Source organism: Pinus tabuliformis, chromosome 9 (genome assembly GCF_031772625.1).
Source record: "Pinus tabuliformis cultivar Carrire ecotype Pingquan chromosome 9, CPIR1, whole genome shotgun sequence".
Taxonomy (NCBI): domain Eukaryota; kingdom Viridiplantae; phylum Streptophyta; class Pinopsida; order Pinales; family Pinaceae; genus Pinus; species Pinus tabuliformis.
The window spans coordinates 1,883,200,152-1,883,220,409 of NC_142307.1; the positions used below are offsets into that span (position 1 = coordinate 1,883,200,152).

At 39.4% G+C, this 20,258-nt stretch overlaps 1 protein-coding gene across 1 annotated transcript; it reads right to left on the reverse strand.

Annotated features, from left to right (window-relative positions):
* Positions 1 to 18,089: 18,089 nt before the first annotated feature.
* LOC149156445 (high-affinity nitrate transporter 3.1-like) lies at positions 18,090 to 19,802 on the reverse strand. The gene is made up of 3 exons (XM_089443969.1): positions 19,463 to 19,802; positions 19,211 to 19,363; positions 18,090 to 19,119 (listed from the first exon to the last, which is right to left on the reverse strand). The coding sequence occupies exons 1-3, from the start codon at positions 19,521 to 19,523 to the stop codon at positions 18,626 to 18,628; spliced, it is 708 nt and encodes a 235-aa protein (XP_089300095.1). The 5' UTR covers positions 19,524 to 19,802; the 3' UTR covers positions 18,090 to 18,625.
* Between the last annotated feature and the right edge of the window lie 456 nt (positions 19,803 to 20,258).

Below are 20,258 nucleotides of genomic sequence, written 5' to 3' on the forward strand. Positions count from 1 at the left end.
TAAAGTTCCTCTTAATGAGTAAACTAAGCAACAGATTTTACAAGTGCAACACCCTTATACACCTACTATTCACAGTCGCCAGGCAGAAAATTGTATTTAATTAGCAGCAATAGATCTCATACCTCCATTCCCCATTGTTGACATGCTTAGTTGGACTGGTATTGGCAATGACTGGGCCATCACTTTTACTTTCAAAGCCTGTGGACCTAGAGGGATATGTAAAGGATAGTGTAGTGATGGGATCATCAGGGCTTGGGTAGACAAAGTAATTATAGGCACAGCATTCCATGAGTTCTAATTTGTTCAAGATGATGCTCCTTACACATCCAAAGCCAATAAGATGTATCCCAGGAAGATGCAATGTGTTGTGTAGTGGAATAAAGGAAATGCAAACTCGAATGGGCACAAATTTTCAAGGCTACTACTAGAATGGCTGCATGAGAAGTTCAATTTCACCTGAAACCTAGGAGATTAGATGTACAATTAAGGTGGGCACTTTTCATTTCAGTTCTTTCTAGGTTTTGATTGCATCGGTATTCCTATGTTTAGTTTTCTGGTAGTGTTTTCATTTTGACTCCATTAGCCATTGGATGGAATTATTCAGGTTCTGCAAAGTGCAAAGCACACAAGGAGGTGTTTTCCCCAAGTTGGAATAACTTGTCACTTAAATTTTGGAAACCCTTAACTTTTTGCTCCTTGTGTGGTTTTGCTTTAGTTTGAGGTAGTTTGATCATCTCCTCAAGTTTTCTTTGATAAAACCCTTCACGTTTGACCATCCATCGTAATTTCATATCTTTCTCCTTAATAAGGGTACATGATCTTTAAGCTGTAAAGTGAACTCTTTACATGGCTAGAGATTTTAAGGGAGTTTACAGTCAGAAATGCAGATTTATAATAAAATTGCAAATGAGGGTGTTCAAACAAAGTTTCATGGTTCAATTCCTAACACTGAATCTTGTACTATTCCATAACCCGTCACAAGTATGGTGTAGAGTCAATTGCCCAACCATTTTTGAAGTAGAAACTTTCAAGCTTGATAGTCATGATGGGAGATTTAACACCTCCTTAAAAATTACATTACTAGGTGAATCAAAAGAACAGAGGATGAAAATTGGAGTAATCATATCCAAAGGTATGAAGGTTGATTATAAATGGAAAGTTCTTATTATTTTGAGAGACTGAATTTTAAATGATGGGATTGCCCGAGTCACTAGGCATGGAATTTTAGAAGCACCCTATATGGGTTTTTAAGGGGTGGACTATCCTTTGTCACGATGAGGCCCTGCCCAATTGACAATCCAAGTATATGCAATATGCAGAGAAAGCCAGCCACACACTAACAAGTTGCATTAAACATGTATTCAAAGTTGCCCTTCTCTTCCTTCCAAGGTGGAGGTGAAGAAGATTATTTAGTGAAAAATAGAAATAGTTATGATATTCCAGTAGGCCTTTTAGGCTTGTATCCTTTGGTTAAACTTAACTAACTATAACCAATAATGATAAACTACTACTTCACATTTTAAAAAGGTGAAGGTGAAAGTCAAAAGCTAAAATTGGAGGTAAGACTTCAAAAAATGTAAGTGAAGGTACCCACCCCTCAGAAACTTACTAAATACCTACTCTCTCGATAATCAATGAATAATCCCCATGTCCATATAATGTTGTAGTGGAGCTAAGCCTTCTTGTACATCAAAATTTGGGCCCTTTCAAGGACTCATTGGTCAGGTCGAGAATGAACAAGATTAGTGATGAACATAGTGGACAATTAAGTCTGTCTAGGTCTATTGCTATTTGTCAGCCCCATTGAAAGTGAGCTCGTGGATGTTCCCTTTTAGGATTTTATTCCGAGATCAGGTGACATGCATGAATTTAAGGACAGAATCTAATAGAAAATTTCAAGGTCAAGGAAACTGCAATGGTTTGTGATGTTTTCAGGGTTAACCAATCCTTAATGATATGAATATTTTCTAGATCGCTATGGACTTCAATTTTGTCAGTGAAGGTATTGGATCCTTAGAATTACCAATGCACAATTCTCCAAGTTGGCTTGAAACTTGTGCTATCGTAGGGTGTCAAGGATTTGAATATGTTTTGTATGGTCTTCCCAAATTGGTTTGTAACTTGTTCTATTGTAGGATGTGAAGGAGCTATTAAGTATGCTTTGCACGTTCTTCCCAAGTTGGCTAAAATAGTCATTGACAAATATGTCGACAAATGCACTAGGGAAATTATTCATCAAATATGTGAAATGTATTGGGGCATTGGCTAGGACTTGGGAGAAAAAGCATGCCAATCAATTCATACCTAATAACCTAGTAAAGTCTTGATCATGTCACTTCCTCATCTTAAAGGTTGTTTTAAAAATGTCGTTGAGGTTGATTGGCATTTTGTGGTAGTATGACTTTTAGTCTATGTTAATGAAAAACTTGGTTGCTTGAACCCAAGCCAAGAGGTACATTGATTTGAGAAATAGGTTACCAATTTTTGATGTCTTGTTCAAGGGTGAAAGGTCAATAGAGAATCACCATGAGCAAGGGGTATCAAACTACCCCAAGAAGATGACCTAGGTTTCGATTAGCACTTTGTTAATCAATTGTTGGATTTGATGTCAAACTTCATTATTCCCTCATATGGATTGACAATATAATGGATTGTTGAACAATAGGAATCAAGGAGTTAAGTCAATGCAGTGCTTGGTAGAGTAGTATATTAGGATGCATATTGGTCTATGGAAGACATCAACAAACTGTTACAAGAAGGAGTTGAGATACTTCCATTGAGGATGTGTGTCAATTAGAGTCTATAGGAATGCTCTAACTAACTTGTAATGTTTCGAATTAGGTCAAATCACTAAGAAGAGGAGCATTTCCAAATGAGAAATCAATCTGTGTTTTTCTTAGATAAGACTAGCCTAGATATAATTTTCCTCATCAAACAGTCCAAAAATGCATACTTACAACATCCATCTTGGGATGCATATGTGCCATAACCGCGGTGAAGGTAAGCTTGTCCCATCAAGATACAATAGATAATGAGAGTTATCACATGCTAGGTGTGTTGTACGGGAATGGTAAGGTTTTTTACCTGGTGGGGATAACTGTAATGTGCCTAAATGCAAAAATGGCATAGCATGTAACAATTCCGACCCCCTTAATGGCCTGCAGGAGGTGGTGTTTTGAATGTTTTTTGCTTTTTTTTCTATCGCTCGTAGATTTCTTTTTCACGAGATTTTCACCCCTTGGCGATAAGGCTAACCAGCTTATCGATCCAAGATGTTCTTTCTGCGTCGACCATACTAAGTGTTCTTTCTCCTGTGACACACAGAATTCCGGGCTCCTTCTCATTACACAAAATGTGCTTTCTCCGAGGACACAGAAAATCCAAGCTTCGGTTTATCACACAAAAATGTGCTTTCTCTGGCGATACAGGCCCAGTATCGCGCCAAAAAGATCTTCGTTCTGCGATACAGGGCGTACTGCTCCAAAATAAACTTTTCTAGCGAAACGCAGGGAGCTCTTTCCTCTGGAATTTCAAATCACCAGCGATATGGAAACTCGACTCAGTACTTTTTCGCTGATGAATGTGAACTTTCCAGCAAAATACATACTGTCGAATTTAAATGCCCAAGTGATATGTTTGTCGTTTGATTCGATCCTTTCCTACGGGATTCGAATGAATGCCTTCGATCCTGCCAAGTTTGGGGTCATTCTAGGGTCGATTCGATCGGGAAAAGCACCACGGTTTGGCCCGATATCGGTCCAGTAAGCAAGTTTGTGTGAGGCCCTAATTCCAGGCTGAAAGCGAATTCAGTAGCCACCAATAATTGGCCACAATCACTCATGGAAGACAGAGAGAGTAAATTGGGGTTGATCTCAAGGTTTGTACCCACATTTGGGCCAGGGCTTAGGGCTTACCACCATAATCCGATTTTGACGCCAAACTGTTTCTAAATGCCATATCAATGTCAAGACTGGTAGGTAGGCTTTAAAGACTCACGCAAACTTAGCCAGATGAACATACAACAGTAAGACACGCACAGAAAATAACTCTGACAATGCAGGTATAGATATCTTCATAATTAAAATGCTGAAGCTGTTGAGCATTCATTCAGCGAAGAGGGTCACAGATGCTTCGGTTTCCTCAGTTGGCCAAAGCAAAGCCTGGATGGGTACACCCACACATCTATCACCTGCAAGGTAATCTAACAAAAGGTGAAAACTCCAACACACTAGCTACAAAATTATATATTTGTATAGTGTGGATTTTACCGGGATATCCTGTAACCTTGTATATTTATGATATTCCGGTTCTCGATCATTTTGACTCATATGCCTTGGGATACTCTCTTTATCATTGTTCCCTCTGAGTAAGGTCTTATGGGAATGCAATGATTCCAAGCTGCTAACAGGTCCAAAACAAAAGGGTTCAAAGGAGTACACCCTGACTTTAATTAGAGTGGATGTACTGAACTGAGAGTAGAATCCTTCCTTGTAATTGATTTTATCGATGTATGTCTATCCATGGGAAGATGGTTGAGTCATGCACACTTGTAGCACCCTTCCTACTGGCAATCTCGGTGCAGTCATTGGGATTCAAGGTCCTCTGAACCATGGAAACAAGGTTTGGCCCTTGCATATATTCATAAATATAAAATAGTTGTAAACGGAAGAATTGCAAAGGAAGTCCCTATCAGCCTCGTAGTCTTACCACCTACAGGAATGACATCCAATAGGGCCTAATCCTATGAACCGCAACCCATTGTAATTTTACTTTTTGTATTGTAAAGTATTTGCCTAGGCCCTTTATGGAATACTATTCCAGTTAGTTAGCTTGAGATCATCTTTCCTTCCTTGGTTACTCTGCCAAGCCCATTGTCGATTACAAAAATTCATAGATTGAGTTGGGAAATTCCAGCCATTGGATAAGGTGGTAGACAGCGCATTCATCTTCAGGGTTTCCAGGACCAGAACTTAGCCTTATAAATAATTTAGTTTCTGCCACAGGTATATTTTTCCGAGGAACACAAGAGATTGTAAATCTGGCTGTAGAGGGCTTGGTTAGTTTATATGGTCAAGTTTACAGTATGCATCAGTACCAAGGTCCAAGAGGCCGAGTAGGAGGCTGCCATAGCCCCATTGCCGTTGAAATTTCAAGACTAGGCAAGGTCCCCAAATGTTGGTCAACAGAAAAGCATCTCTAACCATTCCAGTCTACTAACCATGGACTATCATGTCTAGGAGGAGAAGTCTAAGTATAAACCTTGTTCCTCATGGGAAAGGAATAAATGCACTACTGACCTGTAGCAAAGGCTATTAGAGGTACTTACAAGCCATCAGGCTTGCCTCCAAATTGGTCATTGACCCAAGAAGAACATTCAGGTCATGCTGAGTGACCGACATTAATAGGTACAGTACTTCCACAGGATGAGTTAATGGTATTAACATCCACAATTACATTGGACAAGATGCTATTCTTGCCCTCAGGCTGTCACTCAAGACTTCAGGTCCTATATATATATATATATATATAAATATATATTTAGACGTAAAAAATTTGAAGGGTTTAATACATTGGGAAGCTGTGAGACTATGTCCACAGTATGTACTACTCCGTAGTGGAACAGAAATCCTCAAGAAACTAGTCTGAGAGGGTTGAAGATGCTATTGGGAGGAGACCAGAGCTTTCCCGTTTTCCAGACAAACCACAAGGTAGAGCCATCGTCCTCCTACCCAGATCTAAAATTAGCTGTAGATTGGGGTTAGAGAGAGATTGGTAGCAGCCTTTGGTGAGCTTGAAGAGTAATATGACACTCCCACCATGCTCATGAGTCCAGGCTGATCCCCAGACCTGATTTAAGGGAACATGTGAGCAAGGGTGAACATTTTAAATCTTATCTTCAGATGTTCTGTGAAGACTATAAATTATATTGTCTTCTTATGAAAATCAAAAGTTCCTCCTATGAGACCTATCAATGAGGCAAGGTGACCAATTTCCCATTGACCCCATTAACACTATTTTCCATCAGCTCATTACACTCAGCCATGACATTAAACATAGTATTACAGAGTCATCCCCAGCAGATAACATTCATTCAGTCAACAAATAACAAGCAAAAGACATCTGAAAAACATTTATAAAAAGACAAGTGAAGATACTTATTTGATATTTAATTGCCCACAATTGGAGAAGAGTGATCTCTAGACTCTTTTCCATCCAACCATAGGCTCAATTTTTCCTCTCTCTTTCTACAGCTGCCCATCCCCTAGCCAGGCCATGATATCACTAGGGAAATTCCATTTTCACAAGGAAATTAATGGGTATGAAGACCACTCTCCTTCATAGATAGTCAAATGGCTGAGATCCCTCTACCCATTGAGCCCAGGACTTCTATGAATTCTATAGATGTCTTCTCAACTAGTTTCATGATCATCAGCACAAGGGAGTCCCTTAACTACTTATGTAGTCCCTCAACGTTGTTCCCTCTCAAGGCCTACTTACTGTCCCAGCTAACATCACAATTTGCAACTCTTTTTGCCCAGGTCAGGCTTAGGCTTTTCTGCCCAATTTTAGCACTGAAATTCAAGTTTTAACAGACAATTTCTCAGCAATGGGTCCAGCTCACCTTTGGCTCCCGATTTTTGGCAACCAAATCAAGTTGTACTTGAGAGTAAAAATTCAACAGAAAACCCACTCGCAATTATGCTTTTCTCCACTTATGGGTACACCCACAACTCCTGGAAACTCTCTTTCATTACCTCCAATGGGTTCTGCACACTCCCTGCACATGGAGAAATGATCCCGCCAACCTCCACGTGCATCCCCCTCCTCTTGCCCAGGAATATTTGCGATTTTATTTCTTGTGGCAGAGGAATTTGTGGGTCAATCTTTGGAAATCAAGGTTCGTACTTGCTGTACCATTGACTGGCATTCTCCTCTATCCCAACCACCTCTGATACCTTTGTAATTGTTGGTCGTTGGTCATCCAACTACCTAGCTCTCTCAATAACTTATTTTTGGGGAAATACAAGGAGAGGGAAAAGAAATTCAAACAGCTTTTCGGTGAGGTTATTTGTTCATTAGGCAAAGAGATCCTCCCAACTCCCTCACCAATTCTCTCTTGTGATATGATGACCAATATCAATGCTCCACCTTTTAGTCAATTGTTCGACAATTTTCTCATTAATAATTAAATGCATACATGCTTTTTAAATTGTCTGTTCTAGTCTTAAAATTGATGAAAAATCTTTGCTGCAACTCACGGCAACATTTACACTTATTCATATGTACAAACTGGGGGATAACATGGTTGTTACATTCCCCTCCCCTTATAGAAACATCGCCCTCGATGTCCAACCATTCACAATAGTGTATTTATATCGTAAATGAAAATGGTATGCCACTTTCATGGCATCCTCTAGTTCCCATGTAGCCTCATCTACTCCAAAGTGCTTCCATTGCACCTTGACTTGCACAATGGTCCAGTTCTGAAGCATTGTCTCTTTCTTGTCTGGCATGCATTTAGGCTCGAATTGTAATTCTCATTTGTGTTCCACCTGAATCATAGTCCAATCAATGATGCGATTAGCATCATGAATGCATTTCTTAAGCAAAGATACATGGAATACATTATGTGCTTTAACAATGGGAGGTAAAACAAGCTTTTGTGCTACTAGTTCCACTCTCTCTAGGATCTCAAACGGTCCATAGTAGCGAGGTGCAAACTTCACACATGTTCCCATTCTTAGAGAACTTTTCTTTGGCATAACCTTAAGATACACATGATCCCCCATATTGAATTACTTGTGTGTTCTATTTTTATTTGCATAGCTCTTCTAGCAATTATGTGTTGCTTTCAACCTATGCTTGATCTGGATGGCTTCCTGCTTTGGTCCTTTCAGCGTGTCTAGTCCAAGTGAACTCTAACCCATCGGATTATCCCAACTAATCAAAATATTTCACTTTTGGCCTTAGAGTTCCTTAACGGAGTCATTTTCAACTACTCCCGATAAACATTACCATATGGAAACTCTACTAATGGTCGGTAATCCTCCCACTTAGCAGGCTTACTCATCACATAGATATGAATCATGTCTTCTAAAATCAGATTCATCCTTTCTTCTTTCCCATTTGTATGAGGTTGATAGGCAATTTTAAATGCTATTTGTGTTCCAAATCCTTCAAACAATGCTTTGCACAATCTTGAAGTGAACTTATAATCTCAATTAGACACAATCACCTTTGGCATACCATGGAATCTAAAGATCTCCTTCATGAAAATCTCAACAATATCAATTGCCTTGTGAGTGGACTTTACCAATATGAAATGAGCAACCTTGCTCAGTTTGTCCACTACCACCATTATTGCATTACGTTGTCTTGTGGTCCTCAACAAACCTACGATGAAGTCCATAGTTATGGTCTCCCACTTGCATTCTAGAATTGGTAGAGGTTGCAACAAGCTTGTTGGGTGTTTATGCTTAGCCTTGACTTGTTGGCATTCCAAGCATCTAGTGATGTACTTTGTAACTTCCATCTTCATCCCAAGTCAATAATACATCTTCCCTGTAGCTATTATCATCTTCCACTAGCCTTGGTGTTCTCAATAGGGCTTCTTATGGAGTTAATCCATGATCTTTTACAGTTCTCAAAGTCTGGTATATACAACTTGTCTTGGTACATCAATAATACATTCTCAATCAACTGATACCCTATGCAACTTTGCCCTTTAGTCCTTTGTAGCAAGCAATCATTTATCTTGATTCTCAAGTTCTTCTCGCAAGTGTCGACTATGGCCATGTGGATTACTTCCATGCTTCATATTAGTGCATCTACCACATGATTTTCTTTTCTTTTTATATGCTAGATTTCAAAGTCGTGCTCACTAATGAATGCCAACCACCTGGCTTGCTTGGCATTTAGGCAAGGTTGATCAAATAAATACGTCATCCCAATGTTGCTTGGGAGCGGGAGCGGGAGTGAAAACCGGAGCGGGAGCGACCATTTTCAGAAGCTCCCGGTTTTGGGAGCGAATACGGGAGCGATTTTTCAAAAATATATATATATTTTATATTTTTTAATTTTTGATACATATATGTCAACAAAAACATGTAGAATGATGAATTAGACATAAAAAACATAAAAAAACATAGATTGATCATTGAACCATATCACATCAATCATCTAGAAATTATAATCTTCATCAACCATGTCCACAAGTTAGTAAAATACATATTACAACTGCAACATATTGAGTCTCATGAATCATGATTCATCAAATTCAATCTTAAAGTTTCAACTTCAAGCTTTCAAAATTGAAAATTCAATAACATTTATCATCATTGATCACCAAAGTTGTACTTGTAAGCTAAGTTTAACCATTACAAGAAGTAATATCTAAGATATTTCTAAGTCCTAACTTCTAACTATTAACATGATATGAAATGTTATAAATTTATAAAATGAAACATGAATAATGAAATGAAATGAAACAACTTTAGTCTTTCACGAAGCATCATATTCATAATTCACAATCATTACCAATGAGTTATAATTGCCAAGGCCCAACTTCAAACTTCAAACTTTCATTGTCACAGTTTACAAAAAATATCATTATGATATGAAAGAGTCAAGAGTCAAGAGTCAAGGACTCAAAACTCAATAGTTATGAAAACTAAAGTCTAATAGAAACTAAAAAAGACAAGTAAACTGTAAATCTACATGTGGCCCTTACCACGAGAGTCTCCAGGAGTATAAGCAGGTCGTGGTGGTCTTCTAGGAGTCTCCCGCACAGACCGACGACCAGAACTAGAACCTCCACGTGAGGGTGTAGATGGAGGTGGCGACAGCAAATGAACAAGACTCGGACCTCGAGCACTGCTACTGGATGGTGGAGGTGGAGGTGGAGGTGGCATGGCTGCTGCAGCTACTTCATCTTCATCCCTTACAAGTTCCTCTTCCAGTTCTTCAATATGTACAATGCCATCCTCCAAATTGTCATTCTCTGGGTGATTGTCCCAAATTTTATATGTGGGATCCTCATAAGCTCGATCACAGTAATGACTCAACAACCTCAAGTTGTAGTGCACATAAACCAAGCTTTCTGCTCGGTTTTCATTGAGTCTGTTTCTTTTCACATTATGTATGTAGCTGTAGGTGCTCCAACACCTCTCTGCAGAAGAGTATTTACAACCTGTGAAAGAACCTTTTTTGCCAATTTTGGCAAAAGTCCATGCCCGCCATATGTTTCCCACCATGTGAGAGTATCAAATCTATCTCTGTCGTCCATTGCATGGAAGTTACCATACAAACCAGTGCCACTGAAGTATCTGCCTATTTCAAAGCGCACAGCTGCACATTCCTCCCTGTCAGGTACCAACTTTTCTAATGCTTCCAAATATCCTCTAGTTACCTCTGGATCTAAATGGGGTTTGGTCCTAACCCCACCCCCTGCTGCAGGTTGGCCCAACCAAGATGTAGAGTAGTATTTTGGTGTAAGGATATACGCCAAGCAATGTAGTGGAAGATTAAGTCTATTCCACTGTTCACACACACAATCGTGAATCAATTTGTACAAGTCGGGATCTCTGTTATGAACAATATCTTCTATTTCCCCCAACATGGTATCCATCTGCTCATACACCTCGCCAATCACTGGTTTTTTTGTATCTGCAAATCGAATCATGTGATAAATGGGCTTGGTGAAATCCAATACTTGCCTCACACTTGTCCAAAACTGACCATCAAGAGCGGCCTCCTCCACCATTTCAAAACCTCCCCTGTCAGCTGCATTTGTAGCCCTTTCCTTTAATACCTGCCAATGTGGACTTGATACCATGCTAGCCAATGCCTCTCTTACCTTCAAAAGGCGCCTGAAGGTGAGGTAATAGCTACCAAATTTGGTCTTTGCAATCTTCAACAACTCCAATCTCGATTGACTGCGGAAAAGGCCATGGGTATTGCTATGATTTTATAATAAATTTTATCATTTGTTTGCCTTTCTTGTACAAATCACCAATCCATTGGTATTGTTCATTTTTGTTCTTGACAATATCATGCAACAGAAGGTTCAATGTGTGAACCAAACATCCAGACCAAAATATGTTGGGGTATTTATCCTCAATAAGCTCCCGCTGCCTTACAATTAGGAGCATTATCAGTGATGACTTCGATGACATTGTATGGCCCAATACGCTCAATTGTTTCAAGTAATGCTTCTGCAATGTTGATGGCGGTCTTGAACTTGTCTGAGTAATCATGTGCAGTTAGAAAGATGGGACCACTAACAGACACAACAAGAACACTTATCAATGGCTTGCCTTTTACATTTGTCCATCCATCAGATACAATGGACACCCCATGGTCAGTCCAAGAACTTGTCATTCTATTCAAAGAATGTGATATTTTTGCTTTTTCATGATCAAGGCCAACGGTTCTTGCGTTGTCATACCCAGGGCTCTTGTATCCTTGAGGGGCGTCATTTATGGCAGAAACCATTTCGTGCCAATAAGGTGAGTGAAGAACATTGAATGGTATCCCACATGCATAGAGAAACTTGTAAACCTTTGAATCCACATCATTCCTACACCCCTCATCAAGGAAATCTGATATGGTTCTATGCCTTAAAGATGATGACCCTGTGCCTCCATATCCACTGCCTTGGGAGGATGCTGAAGGAGTTCTTTGTGATTGTGAGCTTGGTTCAAAGAAACCCCTTGATTTTTTTTATTTGTATTGGGCTTCCTCCTTTTCCCTTATGTATTTGGCTCTATCCGCTGCTGACACCGCTGTACAAGTTTTGATTCCTATTTGTTTGTTTCCATCCCATGGCCTTTTCCCGCAGAGGTGTCTTCTAACATGGGTGTATGAACCTGTGTAATCAGTGTTGCAATGGGGGCAATGAAATTTAGTGGTTCCACCCCCTCTCCCTGTTTCAACCCTGTTAACATATTTCCACAATGGGGTTTGGTCTTGTTTAGTTTTCTGAGGGTCATGTTCACCCTCCTCCAGCTCCTCCTCACCGGGGTTTTCACCAATTTGACTTTCTCCAGCTTCTTCATCCCCCTCTTCAGTTTGGCCCCTCCGTTTCCTACTCTCCAGCACCATAATAACCATAAAAGGGACCAGGAAGAGGAAAATGCCAAGAAATATAGCTGGGTCCATGGTGTTTGATGTTTATAGGGTTTTGATTCTTGAATCTGCAAATTAATTTAATTTATTGGGATTAATTAATTTAATTTAAATTCATGATTTTTAAACTCAATAAACTAAATTAAATTAACTAAATTACTAATTAACTAAATTAAACTAACTAAACTAACTAAATTACTAAGTTACTTACTTTTGCAGGCTTGCTCCTCGCTCCTCGGCACTTGCTCCTCGCTCCTCAGCACTTGCTCCTCGCTTCTCCTTGCTCCTTTGCTCTTGCTCTCCAACAAACTCAACTCAATGAAGTGATAATGAAATTTTTTTAGGCCCATTGGGCTTTTAAAACAATTTTTTTTTTAAATTTAATTTTTTTTTAAGTCCGCGGAATTTTTTTCCGCCGGATCGCTCCCGGCGCCGCTCGAAACGCTCCCGGAGCGATTTTTTAATGCCCGGGAGCGATCGGGAGCGATCGCTCCCCGATCGCTCCCGGGCTTAAAAAATCGCTCCGAGAGCGATGGAGCGACCGCTCCCTACAGCGCTCCCGAAAATGGCAGGGAGCGCAAATTTTTTTTCGGGAGCGTGCTCCGGAGCTGCTCCCGCCCGGAGCACGATTCGGGAGCGGGTTCGGGGGGTGCTCCCCCACAACTATGCTTCATCCCATTGTGGTTTGTCATTAACATAAATATGCAGCTAAGCAAGTAATGGCTCCACATCTTCAAGGCATGGATTATATTGCAAGCTCTAGGTCATGCGTGCCATAATGATTTTTGTCCCCATTGAGTATCCTGGGATCATAGCTAATTACATACCCACTTTGCATAAAGACTCCATCGAGCCCTTCCTTGCACATGTCCATGCATACTAGAAAATATCTGCCCACATTTGCAATCTTCAATATTGGTGCATTGGTAAGAAGATGATGTAACTGTGGGAAACTTTTCTCACATTCTTTTGACCATATGAACCTTACTCCTTTCTTTTGTAGTGAAGTGATTAGGTGGTTGATCTCGAAGAGTCCTTGGATGAATCTTCGATAATATCCTACCAATTACTTGAATGATCTCATCTCTATTACATTCCTTGGAGCAGGCCAATCCATGATGTCCTTTATCTTATTAAGATGAATTGTGATTCCCTATTCCGAAATCTCATGGCCTAGGTAATGGATTTTCTTTTGGTAGAAGTCACACTTACTAAACTTTGCATACAATTGATACTCCCTCAATACATGTAGTATTGTCTTTAAGTGTTCATCTTGCTCCTCCTTAGTCTTCAAGTAAATGAACATCTTATTGGTGAAGGCCAATACAAGTTTATCCAAGTACTTACTGAGAGTGTTGTTCATCAGGCACATCAAGGTAGCTAAAGCATTGGTGCACCACCACAAATGCATAGTTCCTATAGTGGGTCCATAATGTTGTCTCATGGACGTCTTTGTCTTTTATCCTAACATAGTGATATCCAAACCTCAATTCTATCTTAAAAAACGTTGTGGCTCTTCTCAATTGATCGAATGGATCATCGATTCATTGCAATGTGTATATATTCTTGATATCCACCTTGGTCAGCTGCCAATAGTCAATATACAACTTGACAGTGCTATCTTTCTTTTTTACAAACAATGTTAGTGCTCCCTAAGGAGACACACTTGGCCTAATGTATCCCTTGCCCAACATTTCCTTCAGCTATAGCGTCAATTCCATCAACTCATAGGTAATGATTCTTTTAAGGCACTCGAAACATAGGCACTACTCCCGGCATGAGTTCTATAGCGAAGTCACATCACAGTTAGGCGGCTTTTCTAGAAATACATCTTTGAACTCTTGGAGCATTTGGTAGTCTTTGAGCTTCATTTCCTTGTCATCTACCAACCCTAATGCATGGATGGCTTACAACTAGCATCACTTTTGGTAGCACTTCTTTAGCTACATCATTGACACTTGCCTTATGGTCATAGGATTTGATATGCCTTTAACAGTTCTAAGATGTCCATTGTTGTCCACACCTTGCAAGGTCATTAGAGAAATTTTGAGGTCTAAAATGGGCCTCCGAAGGAATATTATAAAATAATAGTGGAAATAATACAATAAGATTAGATTACATCATCAAACTTTAGAGGGAGAAAAGAAAATCAAAAAACTACTTTTTCAACTCGTATTTTCAACTTATCTCTCTACGGTTTTACTCAAATTTCGAGCGGGAGCACTTGTTGCATGCAAAATTTAATTCCTCATCCAAGGAGTATCCATGTGGCATACATTTGATGGACCCTGCTATACAAAAAATGTAAATCACGTTTTTTCATGTATTTCTCATTTTTCGTGTCGCAGGGTCCATCAAACATATGCAACATGGGTACTCCTTGGATGAGGAATTAAATTTTGCATCCAACAAGTGCTCATGCTCGAAATTTAGGTAAAACCATAGGGAGATAAGTTGAAAATACGAGTTGAAAATTTATTTTTATTTTTTTAATCTTTTTACCTTTTTACTCCAACAATGGTGAATCACCCCCCATGGTTGACATCATCATCTTGAATCATATTGGCTCTTATGAAGTTGATTTTGGTTGTACATTTTTGTTTTGAGACCCATTTTAGACCTCAAAATTTCTCTAATGCTTATTGTAGCAATCTAGCTTGACCCTATGCATTGTTAACCAATCCATGTTGATCAAAACATCATATGATCCCAAGGGAAGTATGTACAATGTTTCTTTTATGTAACCCATTCATTTCAAACAAGCATGCTTCCATCGGCTCAGTTTCTTTTCTATTGGTCCCTATGGCTAGTTGGACCACCCACGATTTCCTGTGCTTACTTTTCTAGAGAACACAAGTATCAACAACTTGGGGTGCAATATAATTTAAGTTATCCCTAGTGTCAATCAAAATAGAAACAGGTTGTTGAGCAATTATAGCTTCTACTTCAACCACTAATGCTTGATGGTCTGCTTGTTGATTCTCCATAGCTACATGGATCCCAGGGATGGTTCTCGATACATTACTGACAGTAGTAGTTTCCTACACATTGCATACCCTCTTCTTGTTATCCTACCTATGAGGACAGTCTCGGAGTAGATGTTCTTCTCCTCAACTAGAGAAGTGTAAGCTCTTTTCCACCCAACCATAGGCTCACTTGTGCCTATCTCTTTCTACAGTTGGCCACCCCCTAGCTAGGCTATGATATCACTAGGGAAACTCAATTTTCTCAAGGAAATTGATGGGTATGAACGCCACTCTCCTTCACAAATAGTTAAATGGATGGGACCCTCTACCCACTTAGCCCAAGACTTCCACAAATCCTACAGATAACTTTTCAGCTAGTTTGCATCAGCACAAAGGAGTCCCTTCAATGCCTGTGCAATCCCTCAGCTCTCTCCCCTCTCAGTACCTGCTTCCTCACCCAGCCAGAATCACAATTCACAGCACTCTTTGCCTAGGTAGGGTTTAGGTTTCCCTGCCCAATTTCAGCACTCAAATTCAATATTTAACAGGCCCAATTGCTTAGCAATGGGTGCAGCTCACATTTGGTAACCGTTTTCTCAACTTTTGGCAACCAAATCAAGTTATGCTTGCCAGTCAAAATTCAGCAGCAAACCCACTCGTGATTCTGCTTTTCTCCACTCATGGGTACATCCACAACTCATAGAAACTCTCTTTCAGCATCTCCCATGGGTTCTACACACTCCCTACACATGGAAAATTGAACGCCATGACTCCCATGTGCATCCTCCTCTTGCCCAAGAAGGTTCATGATTTTCTTTCTTGTGGCAGAGGAGGTGAGTGCTTGCAGTACCAATAATTGGCATTCTGCTCTATCCCAACCACCTCCTATACCTTCATAATTGTCAGTGGTTGGCTGTCCAGCTACCCCTCTCTCAATAACCGATTTTGGGGAAATGGAAAGAGAGGGAAAGAAAATACAAATTGATGGCAATATGGCTTTTTGATGAAGGTAATTTGCTCGGCAGGTATAGTGATATCCCCAGCTCCCTCATTAATTCCTACCCATGATATCATGACCATACCAGTGCTCCATGCTTCAGTCAATTGTTCGCATTTTTCTCTTTAACAATCAAAATACATTTGCATCATTTATAAATTGTCTGTTCCTGCCTTAAAATTGACAAAATAGTTTTGTCATGACCCATGGAGACACCAGGAATTATTTATATTTACAAACTAGGGGAAAATGAGGTGTTACATACAAGGGTGCATTGTGGATAAAATTTGAAAGAAGGTTAAAAAGAGAACAAATATAGCAGAAATAAAGATAAATATATTCAGGAAACACACAATAATTACAAAAAGAGGGTTCAGGGTATGTACATAACCAATATTGGATTTCATCTAAAAATCCAGGTCGTTGAAGAGCTTATCTAAAATGAGCAACATGATATAATCAATAGATTGATTGAATCGGGTATATACTATATAGAGAGGTAAAATCCTTGTTTAGACAAAAAGGGGATGAAACCCTAACTTGTTTCCCTAGCTACCTTTACAGGATAATTAGGCCTTCATTAACTCTAATCACTCTAATGTGGACTTATTTAATATAGGTGGCCTTGTAAAATTATGCCCAGGAAGGGTCTAACAGACCTAGTAATCACCTCTTGTCAGAAGATAAAATAAAATTTGACAGGGCATAAAAGGTAATGTGAGAAACAAAAAGTAGGTAGGGTTGATCGAGATAATTAGGGAATGTCTTACTACTGAATTCCTGAAGGAAGGAACAACAAAACATTGATGGTAGACTTAGAGGAATCGTAATAAGCCTCTCAGTTGGGTTTTAAAAAGATTATGTTTCAAGTGGATTCAAAGTTAATTGTTAATCTTTTTAAGATGGGAATGGGCTAGGAAAGCTAGCTAGATTTGGGATGCCATGAAGAATCTAGAATGGTAAAGTATGTACATTCGTAAGAAAAAATAAAAGATGAAAGTTCTCTTAACGAACATAGTCTTGAAGGATATTTATTTGTCATTACTAACCAGGTAGTTTGTTGGATTTCAAATAACTTTGAAATCGTATTTTGCAATCATCTCCTCCATTTCAGATCTAAACTTGCATGAGAACCCTACACTAAGTTATCATACATTAATTCTCGGTCACCCCCAAAAGTGGCAAAGAACCACATCCTTTAATCAGTATTAATGAAGAAGATCGATCCAGGAATGCTGAAGTATGTTTAGGTTGCTAAAGTAATGATTTGGATCTCATTTTCAGCAGCAGTGATTGTATGCCTTCCCTGATTGCCTCAGTGCCTTTCAGCCCTCAGTTTCTATCTTTGACAGTGAATGGATTAAAAGGAGATTGAAAGCCTAAAATGTGGATGTAGGTTCTTATTATCTACTAGTATGCGAAAAACCCACCTTCAATATACGGTGTAAGCTAGTGCTCATATATGGAAACTTGGATAAGCTTCTTGTGATCAAGTGCCGGTTCTTCCACACACTTTTTATACGGTCATGTATCCTCCTGGCATTACTGAATGACCGTGATGGCTTCTGCTAATCAACAATCCCCTTGCAGGTGTGCACTGGCCTGCCAGATGCAAACATGCCATGTTTTTAGGGATTCAGAGTGTAGTGACGGCTATAGTAGCTCCCACTTTCACTGACCCAGCTCATTTCTTAAAAAGGTGCATGTGTGTATGAACACACATAGATACTAAAAATTCACAGTGTAACCAGTTTGTCCATATTGCAGCGAGCCACGTGGTTACTTAATAAGTAAAGACTAAGAGGCATTTTATGAGATAATTATGGCAACTTAATCAAGCTTAGAGCCTTAAGGAGGACTTTTGAGATTAAGTTCACTATATCCAGTAATATCAAACAAGAATACGGGGTTTGGTCATAAAACAAATGGGAAAATCAATCCAAACAAACGATTGTAGAAGTTGCTGTACTCATTCTCAAAGATATATATTATAAATCGCCTTTTAAAATTAATGATTCTGGATTTGTTGATGGAGTATATTTGAATGAGACTTACAACTTCCTTACTTTATACAAGCTGAAAGCTGAACATAGGAGAGAAACGGATGTTTTTTTTTGTGCTTTTTTACCATGGTGAATTGGTAACTTGTTGGAGCAATCTGAGCAGGAGCCAAGATCAAATCTCGCTGCTGCCACTATAACACCAAGAGTATACCTAACAGCCCATAAGTCAAATATACCAGGTATTTATGACTTAGCAAGAGCCGAGACTCTGCGAGTGTGGGGAGCCTTATCACAACAGGCCAAAGATGTCTCCGTGAAATTTAAAACTGGGTAAAGGGAATAACATCCCATTATACCAACCAATCAATCATCCCACAATGAGATAAACATATGAGACAAACTTAACTAAAATATCTCACTTTGAATTGACAAAGGACCAGCTTCCATTTGTGAATCTATACAGGACTCCACCCCTAAGTAGAAATACAACTAATAGAGTCATTACATTTGCATTCTCCCTGTTCACTAGCTCATTAATTCTTCTGCGATGCGCTGCTAGCACCCCATTTCTCAACAATGAAGAATCCGAAGAGAGATAAAATGGAGAAAGCAGAGAAGACAGCAGTGGTGATGTCCAGGGAAACATGTCTCCCCGAGATGGGCTCGACCATGAACAGATTGCTGGTCTTGTTCCTGTTGGTGCTCTGCCCATATGCCACTTCGCTCCCCAAAGCATTGAATGCGTATGCTCTCACGAAGTATGTTCCTTTCGGGACATCCCTCTTCACAGTCCATGTGGTGGTGTTGTTCTTGGTGGTGGATTTACGATAGGGTTGCTCGATGACATCAAACTGGCATGTCTTATCCTTATTCAGATCGTCGTTGGTCTTCCTCCACGTTCTGTCCACTTGACTCACTGGAGCAAAACACAACTTCACCTTCACACTCATGTACTCCGAATCCGCAGGTGTCGAAGATTGTTTCACCCACCATGACACCACCACCTGATCAATTCCGGCCATGGCAACTGCAATACAATTTCAAATCCCTCAGACATATTGTAACTAATCAACTAACCAAGTGGGTATAATAAATTGAATTGAAGTAATGCTTCTTACCATTGGGTAGTGTTGTTGTAGATGAATTGATGGTTGCTATGACTCCCATAGTGTTGGGTAAGGAAGAGAAGTGCACCCCTGCACTAGCCCATGCCATCAAACCAGAAATCTCCACTATACCCCACAGTACAAATCCTAACGGAGATTCCATTTCTGCACGAACACATAAACACAACTGTACATTAATATGAAAGCTTCATTAACTAGAAAAAAGTCGGAAGACGATAACTGAGAAGCAGGGCATTTGCTTACCAGTAAAGATATTGGAGAGACGGTGAACCTCTGAAATGGTCAATCCCCAGGGAGCCTTCATATGATATTAGCACGCTTATGGCTCTTATTTATATAAAATGCATGGGCCATGGATCCATATGAGATTCTGTTCAAAACAGTTTGTGCTTTGAGGGACAGTAATACCAGGGGTTTGACTTTTTGTTGATGCCTGAAAACTGACAACAGGAAGAAATTCTTGGGAATCTGGGTTACAGTCTCCATTAAATACCTAATGAGAATAGGTAATCATCACAGACATATACTCCATTCTCAAATTCTAGATTATAATATTTGAAGTTCAATCAAAAAGAAATATCTTGTCAGTGTCTTTTGTTTTAATGGTTCATTTGTTTTCAAATGATTATGCACGATATAGAATGGGCACAGTGCACCTCGTTTTGTATTAATTCTTCCGATGTATGTGATATACAGCGAGAAGATGTTGCTATCGGTAGAACTTTATTCTACTTCAATAATTTAATAATGAAGTAGTCATTTTCTATACAGTGATAGATCGTACTTGTGCTAAACAATTTGAAGAGAAATTGAAATATTTAATGACTTGATCTTGTAAGGCTGGCCGAAGTTGTTGCGAGCGACAAGCCTACAACATTCACATGGGTAATTGATTCTTCTCAACTTTTAACGAAGACTGTCTGAAATGGAAAGGGCAAAGGGAATCACCATATTATTTAATTATAATCTAATAAATTTTTTGGTCAATTGAATTTCTCAAGTCGTTGGGAGGGTTAAATGATAACCTTTCTACGCAAGT

What these genes read in the sequence shown, in the direction of transcription:
- LOC149156445 (XM_089443969.1), bottom strand. Translation starts at nt 19,523, where the DNA reads ATGAAGGCTCCCTGGGGATTGACCATTTCAGAGGTTCACCGTCTCTCC. An exon ending in TCTCTCCAATATCTTTACTG is followed by an intron (nt 19,364 to 19,462) that starts GTAAGCAAATGC and finishes GTGTTCGTGCAG; the next exon opens with AAATGGAATCTCCGTTAGGA. An exon ending in TACAACAACACTACCCAATG is followed by an intron (nt 19,120 to 19,210) that starts GTAAGAAGCATT and finishes ATTGTATTGCAG; the next exon opens with TTGCCATGGCCGGAATTGAT.